A 20,873-nucleotide genomic window follows, 5' to 3' on the forward strand; every position below is an offset into this window, starting at 1 on the left:
AGTATCAGACTTGGATTTTTAAAATCACCTCCTCCAGGAAAACTATGTGAGAAGGCATCTGCCTTGGCGTTCTTAACCCCAGGACGATAAGTGATAATGAAATTAAATCTGGTGTAAAACAAAGACCATCTAGGCCTGCCTCGGGTTCAGTCGTTTAGCCGACTCCAGGTAAGCCAGATTTTTGTGATCTGTGAACAACGTGATCGGATAAATCGCCCCTTCCAACCAATGATACCACTCCTCAAAAGCCAACTTAATGGCCAGGAACTCCCTGTTACCCACATCATAATTTCTCTATGCGGCAGAGAGGTTTTTATTTTAGAAAAATGCACATGGGCGCCATTTACCAGGTAACAGGCCCTGCGATAAAACTGCTCCTACCCCCACCTCGGATGCGTCAACTTCCACAATGAAAGGTTGTGATACATACGGCTGCACCAATATAAGGGCAGAAGCGAAGCACTCCTTAACCGCAGAAAAGGCTTGCAATGACGAATCAGACCACACTGAGTCATCTGCCACTTTCTTAGTCATGTCAGTTAAGGGTTTCACCACTGTCGTATAGTCAGGTTGACCCCAGTCAAATACGGCACAGACTTTCTCTGGATCCATTCAAAAACCTGAAGATGGCAGCAGGTAGCCCAATAATTGCATCTCGTGTACAGCAAAACACTACTTCTCTAATTTTCCATACAATTTATTATCTCTTAGGATCTGTAACACCTGTCTAACATGATCCTGATGAGTCTCCACGTCTGGAGAATAAATTAGTATGTCATGCAAATACACAACAACAAATCTCCCCACCAGGTGATGAAAAATGTCATTCACAAAATGCTGGAAAACCACGGGAGCATTGGTCAACCCAAAAGGGATATTAAAAGCCGTCTTCCATTCATCCCCTTCCTTGATCCTGACCAGATTATATGCCCCTCTTAATTCCAACTTGGAAAACACTTTGGCATCAACAATCTGGTTAAACAAATCCGGAATCAAAGGAAGGGGGTAAGGATCACGGACAGTAATCCGATTGAGCTCATGGAAATCCAGACATGGCCGAAGACCTCCGTCCTTTTTTTTAACAAAGAAAAACCCTGCTGCCACTGGAGACTTGGAAGGTCTTTTAGCCAAACCCTCAGTAATATACTTTCTCATGGCCGTTCTTTCAGGTTCAGAATGGTTATACAACATAGATTTTGGCAATTGAGCTCCTGGAATAAGGTTGACGGGACAATTATATTCCCGATGAGGAGGTAAATCCTGGTAGCCACTTTCAGAAAATACATCGGCAAAAGATGTAAAAGAGGTAATGTTTTACTGGTTACAACAGAAAAATATGTATTTAGACAATTGTCAATGCAATAATCACCTCAATCCAGAATCTGTCTAGCTTGCCAATCGATGATTGGATTGTGCTTGCTTAACCACGGTAAACCCAAAACCGACGGAGCAGGGAGACCCTCCAACACAAAAAACGAGATGAATTCCTGATGAAAGTTACCCACTCTTAATCGGATGTCATGCATCTGAGATAAACACTTCTAAGTTACATGTGTAGAATCAATAGCAAAAATAGAAATGTACTTGGAGACAACCCGTGCATATGGACGAACTGAGCAGCAATCAGGGTTCACCCCGGCCCCACTGTCGATAAACACTTTAATCCCCACAGTCTTGGACTCTGTCGCCACCTCAGCAGTCAGGAGAAATCGGGTACTACCAGGCAAAGAAAAATGCACATTTTCTGAATTCTCCTGCCACCCGTCCAAGAGTCAGATGGGAATTAAACATCCTCTTTTTTTTTTTTTGAGACAGAATGCATGGACATACATTGATAAAATGTCCATTCTGTCTGCAGAAAAAACACACTCCCTTCCTACGACCAGGATGCTTAAAAGTGGATCCAGGAGTAGCTCCCCCTAACTGTATGGGTTCGTCTTAAACGAACCCAGGAACATCTTCACCCAAAGTGTCAGAGGAAGATGATACGTTATGTGATAGTACGTGCTAAAAGTGGGGGGGCCCCTAGATCTCTCACTCAGGCGTCTATCAATGCGTACTGCAAGAGAAATAGCAGCCTCCAGAGACTCAGGATTCTCATGAAAGGCCAAACAGTCATTCAGCCTCTCTGATAATCCCTGACAAAACTGACTACGGAGAGCTGGACCGTTACACTCAGTATCCATAGCCCACCTCTTAAACTCAGAGCAATAGAACTCATCATAACGCTCACCCTGAAGAAAGCCACGTAGCTGTCACCGCCAGTTCTGTGAGAAGGTCTGGCAGACGTTCTTCTCTACCTCTTGTATGATGTTCTTTGTTTTGGTTTCACTTTGTCATCTCCCATAATGCCTCACTTTGAGGTTTATACTACTTCTTGGATGAAGTGTTCACTGCTGCAGGCTGCTGCTGCTGTTTGCTCAGATAAGTCTTTTCCTTTATTGTGTTTCCTTGCTGGCTTGATTCTAGGTGACCCTGACTCCGTCCGTATTAAGTGCAGGGAGCCGGTGGTCGTGTCCCCTCACTATTATAGGGTTTTCAGGTGTCACACAGTCTTATGTACGTGGGCATGCAATCGTCTACCATTGAGACCCTTGCATGTGCATAGCAGTCAGGGAGAGCTCTTAGGGTTTTAAAGGGCTCGCCTATATGTTCCTTAGTTTGGGATCAAGCCAGTCGGTCGTTTATTTATACGTTCCAGCTATCTACAACTTCATCCGTGACAATAGCTTGGTTTCGGCCAGGGAGATCCGATCCGGGTCATCATAGATGAGACCCAGAGAAATAACCACACCAACTCTCTGATTCTCATTCCCAGATGAGTGTGGACGTACAATTTGCATGCCTCCCTAAACAAAATGAAATTATCACTTTCCCCAGAGGGCAACTTTAGGCTCGAGACAGGCCTGGTAACCACCACCACCACCACTAGGACCAGCAGCCTGTGGTCTCTGGATCTGCCAGACTGTCGTACATAGGTCAGCTACCTCCAAAGACAGCCCATGCAGCTGTCTGGCCAGTGCAGCAATAGGATCCATGGCTGTACTGAAACAAGCAAAAATGATGGTTTCTGTCTGTTTAGAATGGCAGTTTGGCGAGAGAGAAAAGAAAGGGGAGAGGCGCTCATAGGGTGGTGGGTAGCGGTTGTGTTGTTCTGCGTAATGGTCGAAGTGTGCTCACCTTATGGTGTTGTGCTGGTTGGAGCTCAACGTCCGTGAAGGTAGGTACACGTGGAGAAATAAGGGGGCGTTGGTTATTTTGGAAAGGTCGGTGCTGCCAATACCCGTTCGGTCCCTTAGGTGGAGTTGCCAGGGACTCCTAGGGACTGTGAAGGAAGAAGTTGCTGGTTTGTGTGCGATTGCACACAGTAGGGTATTTGTTTGGCGCACAAAAGGACGACCTCAGACAGTGGACTTTGGTGAAATAGCTGTTTTTATTGTTCAGTAGACAACGCGTTTCGGAGTTTATAACTCCTTTATCAAGTCTTAATCGGGCGTCAGCAGAGAGACAGGCCAGATGGCTGGAGCGTCTGGTTTGTGCTGGGAACGCCGCTCGAACGCGGCGTTCCCAGCACAAACCAGACGCTCCAGCCATCTGGCCTGTCTCTCTGCTGACGCCCGATTAAGACTTGATAAAGGAGTTATAAACTCCGAAACGCGTTGTCTACTGAACAATAAAAACAGCTATTTCACCAAAGTCCACTGTCTGAGGTCGTCCTTTTGTGCGCCAAACAAATACCCTACTGTGTGCAATCGCACACAAACCAGCAACTTCGTCTGTTTAGAATGTCACACTCGTGTAACATAGTAACATAGTATATAAGGCCGAAAAAAGACATTTGTCCTTCCAGTTTGGCCTGTTATCTTGCAAGTTGATCCAGAGGAAGGCAAAAAACCCTTGTGAGGTAAAAGCCAATTTTCCCCACTTAAGGGGAAAAAAATTCCTTCCCGACTCCAATCAGGCAATCAAAATAACTCCCTGGATCAACGACCCCTCTCTAGTAGCTATAGCCTGTAATATTATTACACTCCAGAAATACATCCAGGCCCCTCTTGAACTCTTTTAGTGAACTCACCATCACCACCTCCTCAGGCAAAGAGTTCCATAGTCTCACTGCTCTTACTGTAAAGAATCCTTTTCTATGTTTGTGTACAAACCTTCTTTCCTCCAGACACAGAGGATGTCCCCTCGTCACAGTCTTGGGGATAACTAGATGATGGGAGAGATCTCTGTACTGACCCCTGATATATTTATACATAGTAATTAGATCTCCCCTCAGTCGTCTTTTTTCTAAAGGGAATAACCCTAATGTTGATAATCTTTCAGGGTACTGTAGTCCTCCCATTCCAGTTATTACTTTAGTTGCCCTCTTCTGAACCCTCTCCAGCTCTGCTATGTCTGCCTTGTTCACAGGAGCCCAGAACTGTACTCAGTACTCCATGTGTGGTCTGACTAGTGATTTGTAAACTGGACATCTATGCCTTTTGATGCAACCCATTATCTTATTGGCCTTGGCAGCAGCTGCCTGACACTGGTTTTTGCAGCTTAGTTTGCTGTTTACTAAAATTCCTAGGTCTTTTTCCATGTCAGTGTTACCTAGTGTTTTACCATTTAGTATGTACCAGTGACTTGCATTATTCCTTCCCATGTGCATAACCTTACATTTGTCAGTGTTAAACCTCATCTGCCACTTCTCTGCCCAAGCCTCTAATCTATCCAGATCCATCTGTAGCTGTATAGTGTCCTCTTCAGTGTTAATTACTTTACACAGTTTAATGTCATCTGCAAAAATTGTGTGGGAGGAAAACACCACACTGAGCATAGGAGGGAAAGGGGATACCAGAAACTGGAAACTAGGGAAGGAAGATGGACACCTCCTAGAGAAAACACTAACTCCTGTCCTGACAAACTACCAATATGAACAGGCCCAAAAGGTAGGCAAGTTCATACACTGTATACCTAGAATCCTATCTCACCCTGTAGGACCCTGGAACTAATGTGAGGACTGAGTCTACCTGTTCCTCCAAAGTACGCACAGAAATCTCCCTCAGGCCTAATGACAAACAGGGAAAGGCATCACACACATACTGTATATCAAAACAAAATTTGAATTCATAGGAAAAAAGCAGGCTGGTTTGAGAGCTGCATTTATACAAGCAGGCAAATAATGTGAGTTTGTGATCGTTTGCGTGTTTGAGTTCCAGTGTGTGTTTGTATTAATTGTGTGACTTTAGATTACGTGACTTCAGATTCAGGGACTTTAGGAGGGTACTACAGTAAGTTAGATTCTTAGCACTGCACTATATTGTATTTTTCTCTTTTCTTGCGTAATCCCTACTTAGTATGTGTTCCATTATTGACAGCACAGTCCACTGCACATCTTGTCTAATGTATGCAGTCGTGGAACAGCTGTTTGAGGGTGTATATCTTTGTTCAAAATGCGAGCAAATTGCCCATTTGGAATCACACATCAAGTATCTAAACGGGTGAATTTCAACACTGAGAAGCGTTGCCAATTTTGAAAAGAGTTTGCTGCTCATTGAGCAAGCACTCTATGGGGTAGACGTGGGGGAGGATGCTAGTGAGGAGGCTCTGAAAAGTGAGGTAGTTAGCTGGGTAACCGTTAGAAAGCGGAGGTAGAGGGAAGAGTGCCAAGGAGGCTAGCCCTGATCTGACACACCCCAACAAGTTTGCACAGTTGGCAGATGAGGGGGATGTCAGTTCAGAGAGAGCACTGCTGCAGCCGGACACTTCTTCTGCCAGTCAGGGGAATGTCAGCTCCAGTAAGCAGGGGACCAGGAGAGCAGGGCAGGCCAGACAGGTGCTGGTAGTGGGAGACTCAATTATTAGGGGAACAGATAGGGAAATCTGTCACAAAGACCCGGATCATCGAACGGTGTGTTGTCTTCCTGGCGCTCGAGTTCGACACATCGCAGATTGGGTTGACAGATTACTGGGAGGGGCTGGAGAAGATCCAGCGGTCATGGTCCATATTGGAACCAATGACAAAGTTAAACGATTTTAGGGATTTAGGTCATAAGCTTAGGGCAAGAACCTCAAAGGTAGTATTTTCCAAAATACTACAGGTACCACGAGCCACACAAGAAAGGCAGCGGGAGATTAGGGTTGTTAACAAGTGGCTGAAGAACTGGTGTAAGAAGGAGGGGTTTGGGTTCCTGGAGAACTGGGCCGACTTCTCTATCAGCTACAGGCTCTATCGTAGGGATGGGCTGCACCTCAATGGGGAAGGGGCGGCTGTGTTGGGGGAGAAGATGGCTAGAAGGTTGGAGGAGTGTTTAAACTAGGGACTGGGGGGGAGGGTAATTACGTTATAGGAGGGGAAGATAGAGACAGAGACTGGGGTCAAGGTAATGGGACTGGGGGAGGAATGGAAGGAGGGACTAGAACAGTTCAGAAGGAAAGGTGTAGGGTAAAAAATATACATAAACCTCTTAAATGTATGTATACTAATGCCAGAAGCCTGACTAATAAAACTGGGGAACTGGAATTAGTGATGTGTGAGGAGGACTATGACATAGTGGGAATAACTGAGACATGGCTGGATGATAGCTATGACTGGGCGGTTAATGTACAGGGTTACAGTCTGTTTAGAAAGGATCGCAAGAAACATAGAGGGGGAGGGGTCTGCCTTTATGTAAAGTCCTGTCTAAAGCCCACAGTCCGAGAAGACATAAGTGAGGGACATGAACATGTGGAGACACTGTGGGTAGAAATACATGGAGTCAAAAACAATAATAAATTATTAATAGGAGTTTATTATAAACCAGAAAATCTGCTACTAAACGAGATAGACGAGGTGGCAAATCATATTGAGGTGGTTATTATGGGGGACTTCAACTACCCAGATATAGACTGGGAAACTGAATCCTGTATATCTCATAAAGGAAACAGGTTCTTGGCAATACCCAAAGACAAGTACCTATCCCAACTGGTTCAGGACCCGACTAGAGGGACTGGCCATATTGGACATAGTATTAACCAATAGATCTGACAGAACAACAGACGTGCAGGTTGGGTGACACCTGGGAAATAGTGACCATAAAGTAATAACCTTCTAATTATCATTCAAAAGAGTGTTTTCTTCAGGGAGGAACAAAAATACCAAACTTCAAAAAAGCTAAATTTAGCCAACTAAGAGAGGCCATAGGCCTAAACTAACTGGACAAAGTCCTCAAAAATAAAAATGCTGCAGGATCCAGCATTGATTTCCATTTAAATTTATTAATGCCGGATCCGGTACCAAGTGTTCAGGAAATTGCTGCATCGACGGATCTGATTTTCCGGTCTGAACATGCGCAGACCTTTAAAAATGTGAAAAAAACTAATACCAGATCTGTTTTTCCGGATGACACCAGAGAGACGGATCCGGTATTTCAATGCATTTGTCAGACGGATCCGCATCCGGAAACAAATGATATCCGTTTGCATATGGATTTCCGGATTTGGCAGGCAGTTCCGGCAACGGAACTGCCTGCCACTATTCTTCTAACACTAGGGTGAAAGTACCCTTAGTCCATATGTTGTGTTTGCTTAGTGCATTATTTTCTGTGATTTTATAAATGTAGCCATGCACATTTTCATATTCATTATCATATTGTGCAGGATGTTTTGTATTTTTTTCAGTGATTTTCAGAATCTATTTGTACCAGGATTGAATTCCTTGGTTGATTCAGACAAATTGACCCAAAACAAATTTTATGACGTTCGTTCTTCTCTATCCTTGGGTCAAGCATCGCCCATTACAACCGTGCTCTAAACCCAGTAGATCAGTGTGACCTGGATTTTGATGTCACATAATATTGGTTTTCCTTTGTCATTGCAGGACGTACCGCTGCCTCTGCTGCCATTTCAGACCTAAAAATGTATTGCCTGGAATTGGCAATCACAGCACTGCTATCAGTTTTATGCAGGTAAAGTAGTTTATTTTACTTGTTCCTGTAAATGTTGTATAGTAAATGTGTTTTATAGGTAAGAAGATGTTACTTTACTGCTTTTAAAAGCTCAAGGGCAGAGACATAACATAAAACCTCTATGCCCTAATGAAAGCCTTAACAGGTCACCTACTGTACCCACTATGTATCCATTATAACTAGAGATGGGCAAAGTTTGCAAAAATTTGATTTGGCTGCTTCGCCAAATTTCACTAAGAAATTTGCTACATGACAATTATTTTGTGACGAAGTGCATTTCTTTGTAAGTAGTGGGTGCAATGACGGGGAACAGCAATTGTGTCACCCCCCTATCATTGAACCCCTTAGATGCCGCTTTCATCGCTGATCGCAGCATCGGAGATAAAAAATTAGGGCTTTCAGAGGTTAATCTGTTAAAAAAAATACTCAACTCATCCGCCGTCGTAGCCATCATGTTTGGAGTTTCCACGTAAAATCTTGCACGGTGCATGTGCGACAGGCGTCCTCCCTCCAGGTCCCTCTATATATCGTGTCCCAGGTGTAGGAATTGCCGAGTGGTGTGGTGCGACCTAAATGTCTCTTTATGTGTGTCACGGTGGTCCTACCTGGATACAGCTGGACCCCAGGCTTTGGCTCCGAAGCAATAAAAAACATGCTGGTGAACCTGGCATATTACATGAACATAACAGTTGCAAACAGATTAGGAATGCACAGTGTATAGGACCTGGACAACCATACATAAGATGACATTTCGTTAGCCCAATAAAGACAGTAGCAGGTGTGGTAACACGACTCTGGGGTGTTACACATGATGCCATCATAACGTTGGCCGGCGTGGTGACGTCATACATCACCGCGGGTTCTTCAATCATGATAGCCGTGACGTCATGGATGAGTCGAGTATGTTTTTTTTTTTTTTACCTTCATTTCAGTGAAAATTGATTAATTACCATGATGCACGAGGAAATTCGGCTTCGTGATCAATAGAGTTTCCTTTGAAATTTGGATCGAAGTCCACTTCAGATACTTTGATTCGCTCAACACTAGCTATAACAGTGGTGTCTACCTATGTAGCAGAAGGGTCTTTGGGTCTCCTCAGGCACCATAGCCTAGTGTGGCAGCTACCTCTGCACCTTCTATAGATATGCCTCTGCAATGTATATTTTATTTTGGTTTTCAAAAAACAATTTCACACAATTTGCAGGTAAATATGAAAAAGTTTTTTTTCCACATAAATCTGAACATTAGTCATAATTTTATAATGCGTCATTTTGCATAATCCAAAGGGCTAGCTTTGGCCAACAGCTATTAAAAGATGCCCATACACCTTTAACAGTTGGACAAACACTCCTACAGCTACCCCTTACACAGGTATGCTTGGTTCAATTTGAAATTCAACGTGTCTGATCCTTCTTTCCCCAACATCATCTCCCCTGAGAAATCAATTAGCACAGAATGTAAAAGAGGGACATTATCTTCAAAGGGGTTGTGGCAAGTTTATAAGCTATCCTCATAATTAGTTAATCGTTGGGGGTCTCACCGCTGTTTCCCCCACTAATCCTGAGAACGGGGGTCCTGTTCCGACGTTCTGATGGAATGGCAGGTTGTGCATGCTCACCGCCATTCTACTCATTCTCTATGGGAGCGTAGAAGGTAGCCGAGTACACCGCTCGGCCATATCCACCGCTCCCATAGAGAAAGAATCAATGCTCATGCTTGACCTGCTGCTCTATCAGAAGCCTTTAAAGGGATTATCCAGGAAATGGTAATAATAACTTATCTTAAAGATAGGTTTTCATTATCATATCGGCGGGCTCAGAGTACTGGTACCCCTGCCAATCAGCTGCTTAAGGGAGCCGCCAGACTCCCAGCAGTACAGTAGCTGAGCTTGGCATTGTAGCTCAGCCCCGTTCACTTCATTGGGCTGAGCTGCAACTTGGCCACGTGACCAATTTACGGTGATGTCATATGGCTTAGGAAGAGCCTGTGGCGCTCTTCTAACTGATTTGCAGGGTTCCTGAGTGTCAGACCCCCACTAATCTGATATTGTTAACCTATCCTGAGGATAGGTCATCAATATTATTTACAGGATAACCCAGTTTTGTCACTATGGGGTCAATAAGCACTCAAGACAACTGAATTATTCACGGACTATATTTACTTGAGACATATATATTCAAATGTACAATACATTTTAATGTGACCGTATCAGTCATTGTCATTTCAAAGTATTAAGATAGTTATACTTTATTTCTTATTATTTCCACCAGCGTCTTTTACATTCCCACCGTTAATGCAGAAGGAAAGGAGGGAGAGATCCTTCCCCCTACAATCCAGAAGCTCATGAAAGGATATAACAAATATCTGCGCCCCTTCTTTGATAGTGAGTACTGTTACGTGTATGTAAACGGAAGAACACATCTGATACATTGTATTCAATTTTATGCTGATTCTTGGGTCTTTTATGTCAACTGAATTTAATGTTTTTCTCATTTACCATTTTCTATGCCTGTTTTAGGGGTAGAACATTTTTAAAATCTGCCCTAGCAAGGAGTCTAGCGTAGATTTAGACCGGCGGATGGATAACTTCGGGGGATACACCGTCTAAAACGCCGGTCTTAATAAATTACCCCCTAAATGTGTTAAATCCCCAGTTGCTGCAAACTTTACTATTGCATTTCCAATGGCTTTTGTTGTGGTAAGTGTCAGTTAAAAGTTTGCTGCAGCCTTGTATTGAATACACAAAGTGTCAAGTTAAGGTTTACAACACCTGTACTTGATATAATGTGCATCATACGGTGATGATTTTAAGGGCTATATACACCTTTGGGGGCATTTTATTATTTATTATTGCATTGTACTCATTTTGACCTAAAATGTTTTTAATTGGTCTTTATTAAAAATATAGAATCCTTTTTTCTGTACAGAGCTGAGATGCTGTAGGAGCAGCCTGCGGAATTTCTCTCTTTTCTGTCAGTTGGAGAGCTGACGGACTCCTTATCTCTGCTCTCTGACCTTATGACTTATTATTATCGATCCTTATCTTACTGAAAATAATGTGGCTTAAATAAGTGTTTGTGTCCTCTTAGTCGTTTAGACATAAGGTTTATTAGAAAAGTGAAAGTACCAGTCACCTTTGTGACAGAACGGCTCAATATTTTTAATAAAGGCCAATTTAAAAAAATGATTTTTAGTAAAAAATGAGTAACATGCAATCATAAACAAAAATTGTGTCCGAAGGTGTACATAGCCTTTAAGTCCTAAAAAATAAATTATATTTCTGTTAATAAGTCAATAATGAATCCTACTAAAAGTCATTCCTATAGGGCTATAAACATTTCCTTTCCTATTGCTGAACCATGCCATCACAAATACCGATACAGGGCTTGGGGGTGGGATAGGTGCTTGTTCTTCTCGTTCCTTGTAGAAGAGTAGGGTTGATGGTCAGATCGATCATACTCATGGGACCATCCCTTTTAAAGGGGTTGTCTGGCTGAGTTCAGAATGGCTTATAAAAATAAAATAAATCATATTCACCTCACTAATCCCTCGCTACTCCCATTCCGATGCTACCTGGGTACCCCACCAGTCTCTGCTTCCTCTATAATCACTGGTCAATGCTGCGGCCAGTGATCACATGAGCAGTCTTACTTCCTGTGTGGAGAGGGATCAGGAAGTGGAGAGGGGGTGGGGGGAAGACAGAGGTAACGTCAAGACAGGAGCTGTATGGGACCCAAGAGGCGAGTATGGATTTTTTTTAAAAAAATTATAAAATGCTACTGGCCAGACAGCCCCTTAAGTGTTGTATTATCTGAGGCATAGGGAAGCTAAGGTAATTTTGTCAACTTTTTGAGCTCCTTCCTTCTTCTTATTACCCATATGTATGATATGTCACCGGAATATATTATTTTTAGTGGTTTCGATTGGTGCTGTAGTTGAGTTATAGGACTTTCACCTTTGCATTCATCATTGGGAAGGCCTGCAACAGTGACGCCCACATTGACACCTTGAATTAGTATGTCATAGTAGACAATATAATTAATAAGACATCATGCAGTACATGACAATTTCTTTCTAGCTTCAAAGCTAGAACCAGCCCCATACCTCATATGGATCCAAAGGTCTCCCCATTCATTGCTGTGCTAGAAGGAGGTGTGTCTTTTCTCAGGGGGTTTGTCCTTTCTACTGCAGCTTTCAGCAGATGAAGGATGGAACTGAGCACGTGTGTCCACCTCACTGAGGTGGACAAAGAAGTTAGAAAAAAAGCAAACAGCAGGTGGTACTATATAGATAGATTTTATTGAATAACTTAGTGGTCATACAAAATGCCTAATTACAAAGGTATTCAGATCAAGGTGCTGCTTTTAAAACTGTTAAATATTTAAATGTGACTTCTCATCCATATTTTTTTACATAATTCCACAGAAATTCTAAGGGATTTTTTAGGAAGTTGGCATATGTGCAACTGAGTATAATGTACCCATATTTGTCGAAGCTGTACGCCGTGTTTTTTTCTGTAGCCATTAATGCAAACTTGTTATTAACTTAGGTTTTGGTTCTATTTAGGTAGAACTGATGGTTTCTTTTGTTTCCTTTTTTTACTTGTTTCTTCATACATCTCATATAGGCAATGGTTTTCTTATGGTTACTAGACAATGTTAGGTCTTAGTTTTTATAGGAAGGATCACATTGACCTCCCAGTCCCAGAGTAGAAGGGGATCCTCCATGGGGCCCAGGCTTTACCACGATAAGAGTCCCCAAAAGTTCAGCAGAAGCATATCCCTTTTGACTGACTGTGGAACCAATCACTTGCCATTAGGGTCTATTTCTTATGGGATGATTCACAAATAACCTGTTAGACCTACAGATTATCTGACAGATTTTCTGACTAATCGTTGATCAGATGACCAATTACACACACCAACTATTTGTTCTGATTGGACAGAAATTGGTCAATTGGTACAGCCATTACTGAGGATATGTCCTGTGTATACAGTGCTGACCACTAAGATTACAATGCAGTTAGAAGTAGACCTTCAATATCATTTCTTGTGGTGCTTCTAAAGAACGCCAATCCAACACTGATAATGGGTTCGGGGGAAAGACTTGAAGCCTAAAAATGGTGTCATGGAACAAGTCTAAAATCAATATAAAATATGTTTATGAGGTCTATCATGTGGGCTTTTGTGGGTGTTACATTAGTTGCATGCCATTTGCTTTTATATGGGCATCCAAAACACGTTATTTGGGGATCCTTTAAAATCATCCTTCCCAGGTTGTCAGCGGTCATACCTGGCTTTTTTTTTCTATACAATTCTAATCATATTTAATCTGATGCCAAGGATGTTTGAGAGTTAGAAAGAGACAGGTCCTGGAGAATGAAATCCTCAGAGGTGTCACTAGGAAATAGATTAAGAGCCGCAGGCTTCAGAGTCTGAAGGAAGTGCTGTAAGGATGCCGGTGGCTATACAGGGAGTGCAGAATTATTAGGCAAGTTGTATTTTTGAGGATTCATTTTATTATTGAACAACAACCATGTTCTCAATGAACCCAAAAAACTCATTAATATCAAAGCTGAATATTTTTGGAAGTAGTTTTTAGTTTGTTTTTAGTTTTAGCTATTTTAGGGGGATATCTGTGTGTGCAGGTGACTATTACTGTGCATAATTATTAGGCAACTTAACAAAAAACAAATATATACTTATTTCAATTATTTATTTTTACCAGTGAAACCAATATAACATCTCAACATTCACAAATATACATTTCTGACATTCAAAAACAAAACAAAAACAAATCAGTGACCAATATAGCCACCTTTCTTTGCAAGGACACTCAAAAGCCTGCCATCCATGGATTCTGTCAGTGTTTTGATCTGTTCACCATCAACATTGCGTGCAGCAGCAACCACAGCCTCCCAGACACTGTTCAGAGAGGTGTACTGTTTTCCCTCTTTGTAAATCTCACATTTGATGATGGACCACAGGTTTTCAATGGGGTTCAGATCAGGTGAACAAGGAGGCCATGTCATTAGATTTTCTTCTTTCATACCCTTTCTTGCCAGCCACGCTGTGGAGTACTTGGACGCGTGTGATGGAGCATTGTCCTGCATGAAAATCATGTTTTTCTTGAAGGATGCAGACTTCTTCCTGTACCACTGCTTGAAGAAGAAACTGGCAGTAGGACTGGGAGTTGAGCTTGACTCCATCCTCAACCCGAAAAGGCCCAACAAGCTCATCTTTGATGATACCAGCCCAAACCAGTACTCCACCTCCACCTTGCTGGCGTCTGAGTCGGACTGGAGCTCTCTGCCCTTTACGAATCCAGCCACGGGCCCATCCATCTGGCCCATCAAGACTCACTCTCATTTCATCAGTCCATAAAACCTTAGAAAAATCAGTCTTGAGATATTTCTTGGCCCAGTCTTGACGTTTCAGCTTGTGTGTCTTGTTCAGTGGTGGTCGTATTTCAGCCTTTCTTACCTTGGCCATGTCTCTGAGTATTGCACACCTTGTGCTTTTGGGCACTCCAGTGATGTTGCAGCTCTGAAATATGGCCAAACTGGTGGCAAGTGGCATCTTGGCAGCTGCACGCTTGACTTTTCTCAGTTCATGGGCAGTTATTTTGCGCCTTGGTTTTTCCACATGCTTCTTGCGACCCTGTTGACTATTTTGAATGAAACGCTTGATTGTTCGATGATCACGCTTCAGAAGCTTTGGAATTTTAAGAGTGCTGCATCCCTCTGCAAGATATCTCACTATTTTTGACTTTTCTGAGCCTGTCAAGTCCTTCTTTTGACCCATTTTGCCAAAGGAAAGGAAGTTGCCTAATAATTATGCACACCTGATATAGGGTGTTGATGTCATTAGACCACACCCCTTCTCATTACAGAGATGCACATCACCTAATATGCTTAATTGGTAGTAGGCTTTCGAGCCTATACAGCTTGGAGTAAGACAACATGCATAAAGAGGATGATGTGGTCAAAATACTCATTTGCCTAATAATTCTGCACTCCCTGTATACTGTGAGTGCTCTAGTCCCAAAGTGTTTCACAAATGGACTGGTTACTAAAATCCTGGTTAAAAGTCTTGTCCTCAGGTGGTCTAACCCCATGAGGACATCATGAATTGATAAAAATGTGCTCCTTGGAGAGTAATCGAATGGCCATCCTCAATGGGCCTTAATGAGTGGCATATGCAATATATTCACAATAGGTTACAACGGGTTTGTACAATATTGCAAATGTAATATATATGTATGTAACAAGAAAGATAGAAAAAGGTAACTGGGAAATCAGGTTTTTACCCTTTCATCAGCATATATTTTGGGAACTGAGCCCAATTTTAACATTGATCAAATAAAGTTTTTATTTTCATGTTTTGGTGATTTTGTGAGAATCATAAGGGATATTTTGGAGATTTAGTCATTTGCACCACCAAATGACTAAATGGTTGGTGTTGTTTAGAGATTCACTTATCCTACTGTATGTAATAATATTACTTGAGACCAGGCAGTCTAAAGATACAATAGATAAATCAAAGTGAATGATAAATCTGGTGCGTACTGAATTTACAAAATTTTGTCTAACTTACACCACTTATCGGTTGGCTTAACTTGCTTGTATTTTTCGTGGCACAATTTTGGCATGTGGTGGCACATTTTAAGTCACAAGGCAAATTTCAGGGAAAGCGAAGGCGAATTTCCTTGTGCTTTGTGGAGGCGAATCGATTTTCCTTGAATGGAGGTAAAAACAAAAAAAAAAAAACATACTGGCCTCATCCATTTGCTCACGAAGGGCCAGCCGCAGCTCTCACACGAAATCCCGTGTCCGGTCACCATGCCGTGCAAGATTTCGCACTAAATCTTCAATCAAGTTGGGGGCGGCCGGCTCGTCGTGAGCAAATGGATGTGGTAAGTATGATTTTATTTTATTTTTTTGATTTTGCACTGTATTATTACTGTCAGATGCCGGGATTCGTTTTTTGGTACAAATTAAAACTAAATTCTGCTCCACAATATACTGTATGCATTGTGAAATCACCTAGACTGCTGTATATGTACCGTAGGTGTCTATTTGGATAAGAACACGGAAGGGACTTCACCTAGATGTAGAAATGCGTGGGGATGTTTGTGTTTTCATGTTATATTACTATCTGCAGTCTTTCTGGTAAGTTTCTTCCTGAGTCACGGCTAAGCAGTCAGGATAAAGTAAATTTAACCTCAAACTGATTTGATTATTTTGAATAATCATCTCCAGCGATGATAAAACATTCCAAGATATTGTCCCCTAGAGAGGTTTCAAGAAATCGCGCCAAACTGCATCAGACAGTTTGGTATTTATTTTCTATATTTACTTATTTTCATTGCCCTCTGGTTATGTGTTCAGATTTTATCAGTCAAAGCAATATATATTCTAATGAATTATTAACACATATTTAAATAAGAACACATCCACAGAACGAGGCAGGATATACTGTTAGTAGGGCAGGAGGGAATAACAAGCTTCCTAATTCAAGTCTATCCCATAATTGTCTGATTTCTGGGATCCTTCTCAAGGATACTCCCCTATTGGGGGGCATGGGGCCACCAAAAACCCAATTTCAATTATTCAAAACAATGCTCCAAGAAACGACTGGGGACCCCCATGGTTCTATACTCCCCAGACCACTTCCTTAGTGCCCTCTGCCCAGTTATTGGGTCTACTATGGGACTGTTTGACGTTCATATAATGATCTCTCTGATCTTTTCGATCAGCACGGGTTCCTGTCATAAGCTGCAAGGACTTTGCTGGAGCCTGGAGAGACGAGTAACCCACTGAACACCAGGCAAGAATCAACCTCTCCATTGCTCCAGTCCTACAGGGAGTCTAGAATTAAACCTTGTGACTGATCTGATCCAAGAGATGCTTGACATTAAGCATATTAATTGGAAAGCCATCAGCTGAGTTAATTGGACAGGATCAATGGCCATTCTGTCTGTCCATGGCAGCAGTTTACATTTATCTTCTTTCTCTCAGTCAGAAATAATTTATCATTAGAGATGAAATCAATGTTTCCTCTAAGCCTTTGCAGTCGCTGAGCAGAGCAGTTGGGTAAGTGGGCGATACATGGTGAAGGGTGGGCAATCTGTTGATAAGTGAGCTTTCCTATGTAGCAACCACAGGGTAAACCTACAATACTAAGTGACAATCAATTAAAGGGGTATTCCTCATCTGGCTCTTCTGTCGATATACTATAAAAGTCCAATGATGCGTAATCTCGAGAATAGAGCAGTGTATGGAGGGGTGGTTCCACATGTGAGGACCTGTCCATTTACTTGATGAGACCTGTGGTTGGACCTGCATCTATTGGACTCCTGGGCATATGTCCTATGTAACACCACAGATAGCACAGTGATCTGAATACAGATAATGCAGTAGATGTCACCCGCAGTCCTATGTAAAGTGCTTTGCCATTCCTTAAACAGAGAAACTCTGAACTTCTAATCTAGGATTGGAATAACTAATACCTGCATTGGGCAGTCATGCGTTCCTGAGCTAGTCTGTGGGGGTATGCATGCAGCATGTGTGCATCACCCTAGGCACATGACTCTCTAGCCCAAACCTTGCGCCACACCTAACTTTCAGCACATGTATGCTGCTATAGGATTGGCAGTGCACACATGGGGATTTACACTTGTTCTTCCTATATTGTACTTGTATACCTATCTGTAAAACGTTTTCATATTTCATTATTTTTTACCTAGGAGAAAAGTGTTACCTTTCTAACAATAAAGCTTATAATACCTGGCAACTTGGAGGAATCTTATTGAAATAATTTTGCAATGATATTAATTCACAAATTCAGTGATTTACAATCAGAATGTCACTTCGCTGTGAATAGCAGATTTTTTGGTTTCCACTGATATCAATCCATGGTGCTGAAAGTCCCTGCCAGAATTCCCCTGTAACTCATTTGCAGCCCGTTTCGTCCTTTGCATTCTGAAATTCCAGAAAATTCACAGCAAACCTGTAACATAACAGCCTATGAAAATTATCTACATGGGAATTGCACACAAATGTATTTTGTTTCCATGTTCCGTTTTTTTTTTCCCCCCGGATTGGATGAGGGCCCATTCATTTTAATGGGTCTGCAAAAAATGCGGACAGCACACCGTCTGCTGTCCGCATCCGTATGTCCGTTCCGTAGCCCCGCAAAAAAGATAGAGCATGTCCTATTCTTGTCTGTTTTGTGGACAAGGATAGGCATTGTCACAATGGATCCGCTAAAAAACTGATGCAATAAGGATGTCATCCGTATTTTTTTGTGGATTAGTGTAAATGTAGCCTAAGACTTCCATTGGGCAGGCATGGTTTCCTGAGCTAGTCTGTAGGGATATGCATGCAGTAAGCATGTCCCCATTAGCCTAACCCTAGCTACACATCGTCCTTTCAGCACATGCATGCTGTTCTAGAACTTGCAGTGCACGCATGAGGATTTACAATGGTTTTTATAGAAATTCCCCATGATATCTATCCCCAAAACACTTCCATATTGCTGGATTTTATTTCCGAGCAGACTAGATATCACCTTTGAGGATAGTTCCGTAAAGCTTGTAATATCTGGAAATTTGGGGGAATCTTATTGAAATGGGCTCCTGTGAACAAGTCAGACATAGCAGAGCTGGAGAGGGTGCAGAGGAGGGCAACTAAAGTAATAACTGGAATGGGGCAACTACAGGACCCTGAAAGATCATCAACATTAAGGTTATTCACTTTAGAAAAAAGACGACTGAGGGGAGATCTAATTATTATGTATAAATATATCAGGGGTCAGTACAGAGATCTATCCCATCATCTATTTATCCCCAGGACTGTGATGAGGGGACATCCTCTGCATCTGGAGGAAAGAAGGTTTGTACACAAACATAGAAGAGGATTCTTTACGGTAAGAGCAGTGAGACTATGGAACTCTCTGCCTGAGGAGGTGGTGATGGTGAGTACAATAAAGGAATTCAAGAGGGGCCTGGATGTATTTCTGGAGTGTAATAATATTACAGGCTATAGCTACTAGAGAGGGGTCGTTGATCCAGGGAGTTATTCTGATTGCCTGATTGGAGTCGGGAAGGAATTTTTTATTCCCCGAAAGTGGGGAAAATTGGCTTCTACCTCACAGTTTTTTGTTTGCCTTCCTCTGGATCAACTTGCAGGATGACAGGCCGAACTGGATGGACAAATGTCTTTTTTCAGCCTTATGTACATTGTTACTATGAAATACCTTTCTAATAAATATTAGCTCACAATTCATTGATTTGCAATCAGAATGCAGTAAATAGTGGTTTTCACTGATAGCAGTCCTCTGTCCGTCGTGCAGAAACTCAAATCAAAATCTGGGAATTACTTGAGCAATTTGAGAGTCTAATAAAGAATGTTGAGAACATATGGAAGTAAGATTCCAGAGCCTGGCTGCGTTCTTTCAAGTCACTGGAAACACTTCCTGATATCTTACAGCATCTGTATATTCTGACATGTAGATGACAGAAGGTACAGAAATGTTTGGTTTTATGTTCTCCCTCAGCCAGTAATACCAGCCGTAGGCTCACCTGACTAATGGTGGTACTGGTTATATAATACTTGCCGGTCATAATGCCTCAGTGCCACAGTTACAGAAGTCATATTGCTCACGCTGTATGTGCCATGGTGTCTATATGATTCCTGCCAGACAACTCCACATGACTTCTTATTTGGTATTTTAAAGAGGTATTTTGGTCATATTTAGTTATCTCCAATCCACAAGATAGAGGAGAGCTATTAGATTGGCAGTGGTCCTACTGCTGGGACCCCCACAAACATGAGCCAAGCACCGCATTAAGCCCCTAAACTGAGCACAAAGCCGCTCCATTCACTACTATGGGAGTCCCTGAGATAGCAGGGCACTGTACTCAGCTATCCCCCATAGACATAAATGGAGTGACTGAGCACATTGCCAACCGTCTGCTTCATTAATTTCAGGGGACTTCACTCTGTATTCGGCCCCGTTCTTGTGATCGGTGGAGATCCTAGCAGTACCACCCCCACCAATCTAATCGTTTTCCCCAATCCTATGGATAGAGGATAACGTAAGGGGTTATCCAATGTCTAAAACATGCCTCCCAATGCCCTTTATGTAGATCATACTTACCTGCTCTCCGGCACCTGCGTAACTCCTGATCCCCGCACGACCACTGCATCTAACCCCCTTGCGCGGCTCAAAACATCAGGCAACGGGGAGAGCAGCTAATAGCAGACTGCGATGGGGATAAGCCTTCCTAGCGTTACCCGCCGGGTGAGATTCAGCACCGGACGTGCGGAGATCAGGAGCGACGTGGGTGCGGAGTAAGTATAATCTAGAGGAGGGGCCCGGGCAATGGGGGGGGGGCGATGTGTTAGACATTGGACAACCCCTTTAATATAACCGAATATCCCTTTAATGACCGGTGCGGCAGCAGTGACACACCCACACTCCACTGCCACCTCTCACTTATCTACTACAGCATGGGTGGACCTTTTTTCCCTTATTTCTCTGCACTTTTAGAATAATGTAACGGTTGTTTTATGCCCATTATGTATCGCTGGTAAATAACCGGCAATACTTCTACCTCTCTATGGAAGCATGAAATGTAGCGATGACAAGCATACACTGTAGAAATCCCGACCTTGTTTGAAGGATTACTTTGGACAGGTATTATTTTAATGTTGTGAAGGGCACATCACCATGTGCCTCATCTTATCACGTACAATAGTCTTCATAGATAATAGATGTGGCAGCACTGACATAACATATTCTAATGGCTGGAGCTCCGCTCTGGACACAGTAAAGCATTGCATTCTCTGGAAATACATCTAAAAACTAAAATGCAGCGCACTGTGTGAGGGTACTACTGATCATGAATATTGTCTGCTTTCGTCATTTGTCTGGTGAC

At 42.4% G+C, this 20,873-nt stretch overlaps 1 protein-coding gene across 1 annotated transcript in view; it reads left to right on the forward strand.

Moving 5' to 3' along the window:
* The window catches only part of LOC122941453 (gamma-aminobutyric acid type A receptor subunit pi), a 122,657-nt gene that overhangs the window by 38,547 nt on the left and 63,237 nt on the right, over window positions 1–20,873 (forward strand). Inside the window, exons 2-3 of the mRNA XM_044298718.1 lie at window positions 7,844–7,931; window positions 10,202–10,314. Coding sequence (XP_044154653.1) covers window positions 7,882–7,931; window positions 10,202–10,314 — 163 coding nt within the window. The 5' untranslated portion in view covers window positions 7,844–7,881. The remainder of the gene's footprint in view (window positions 1–7,843; window positions 7,932–10,201; window positions 10,315–20,873) is intronic.

The sequence above is a fragment of the Bufo gargarizans genome, chromosome 6 (assembly GCF_014858855.1).
Source record: "Bufo gargarizans isolate SCDJY-AF-19 chromosome 6, ASM1485885v1, whole genome shotgun sequence".
NCBI lineage: Eukaryota > Metazoa > Chordata > Amphibia > Anura > Bufonidae > Bufo > Bufo gargarizans.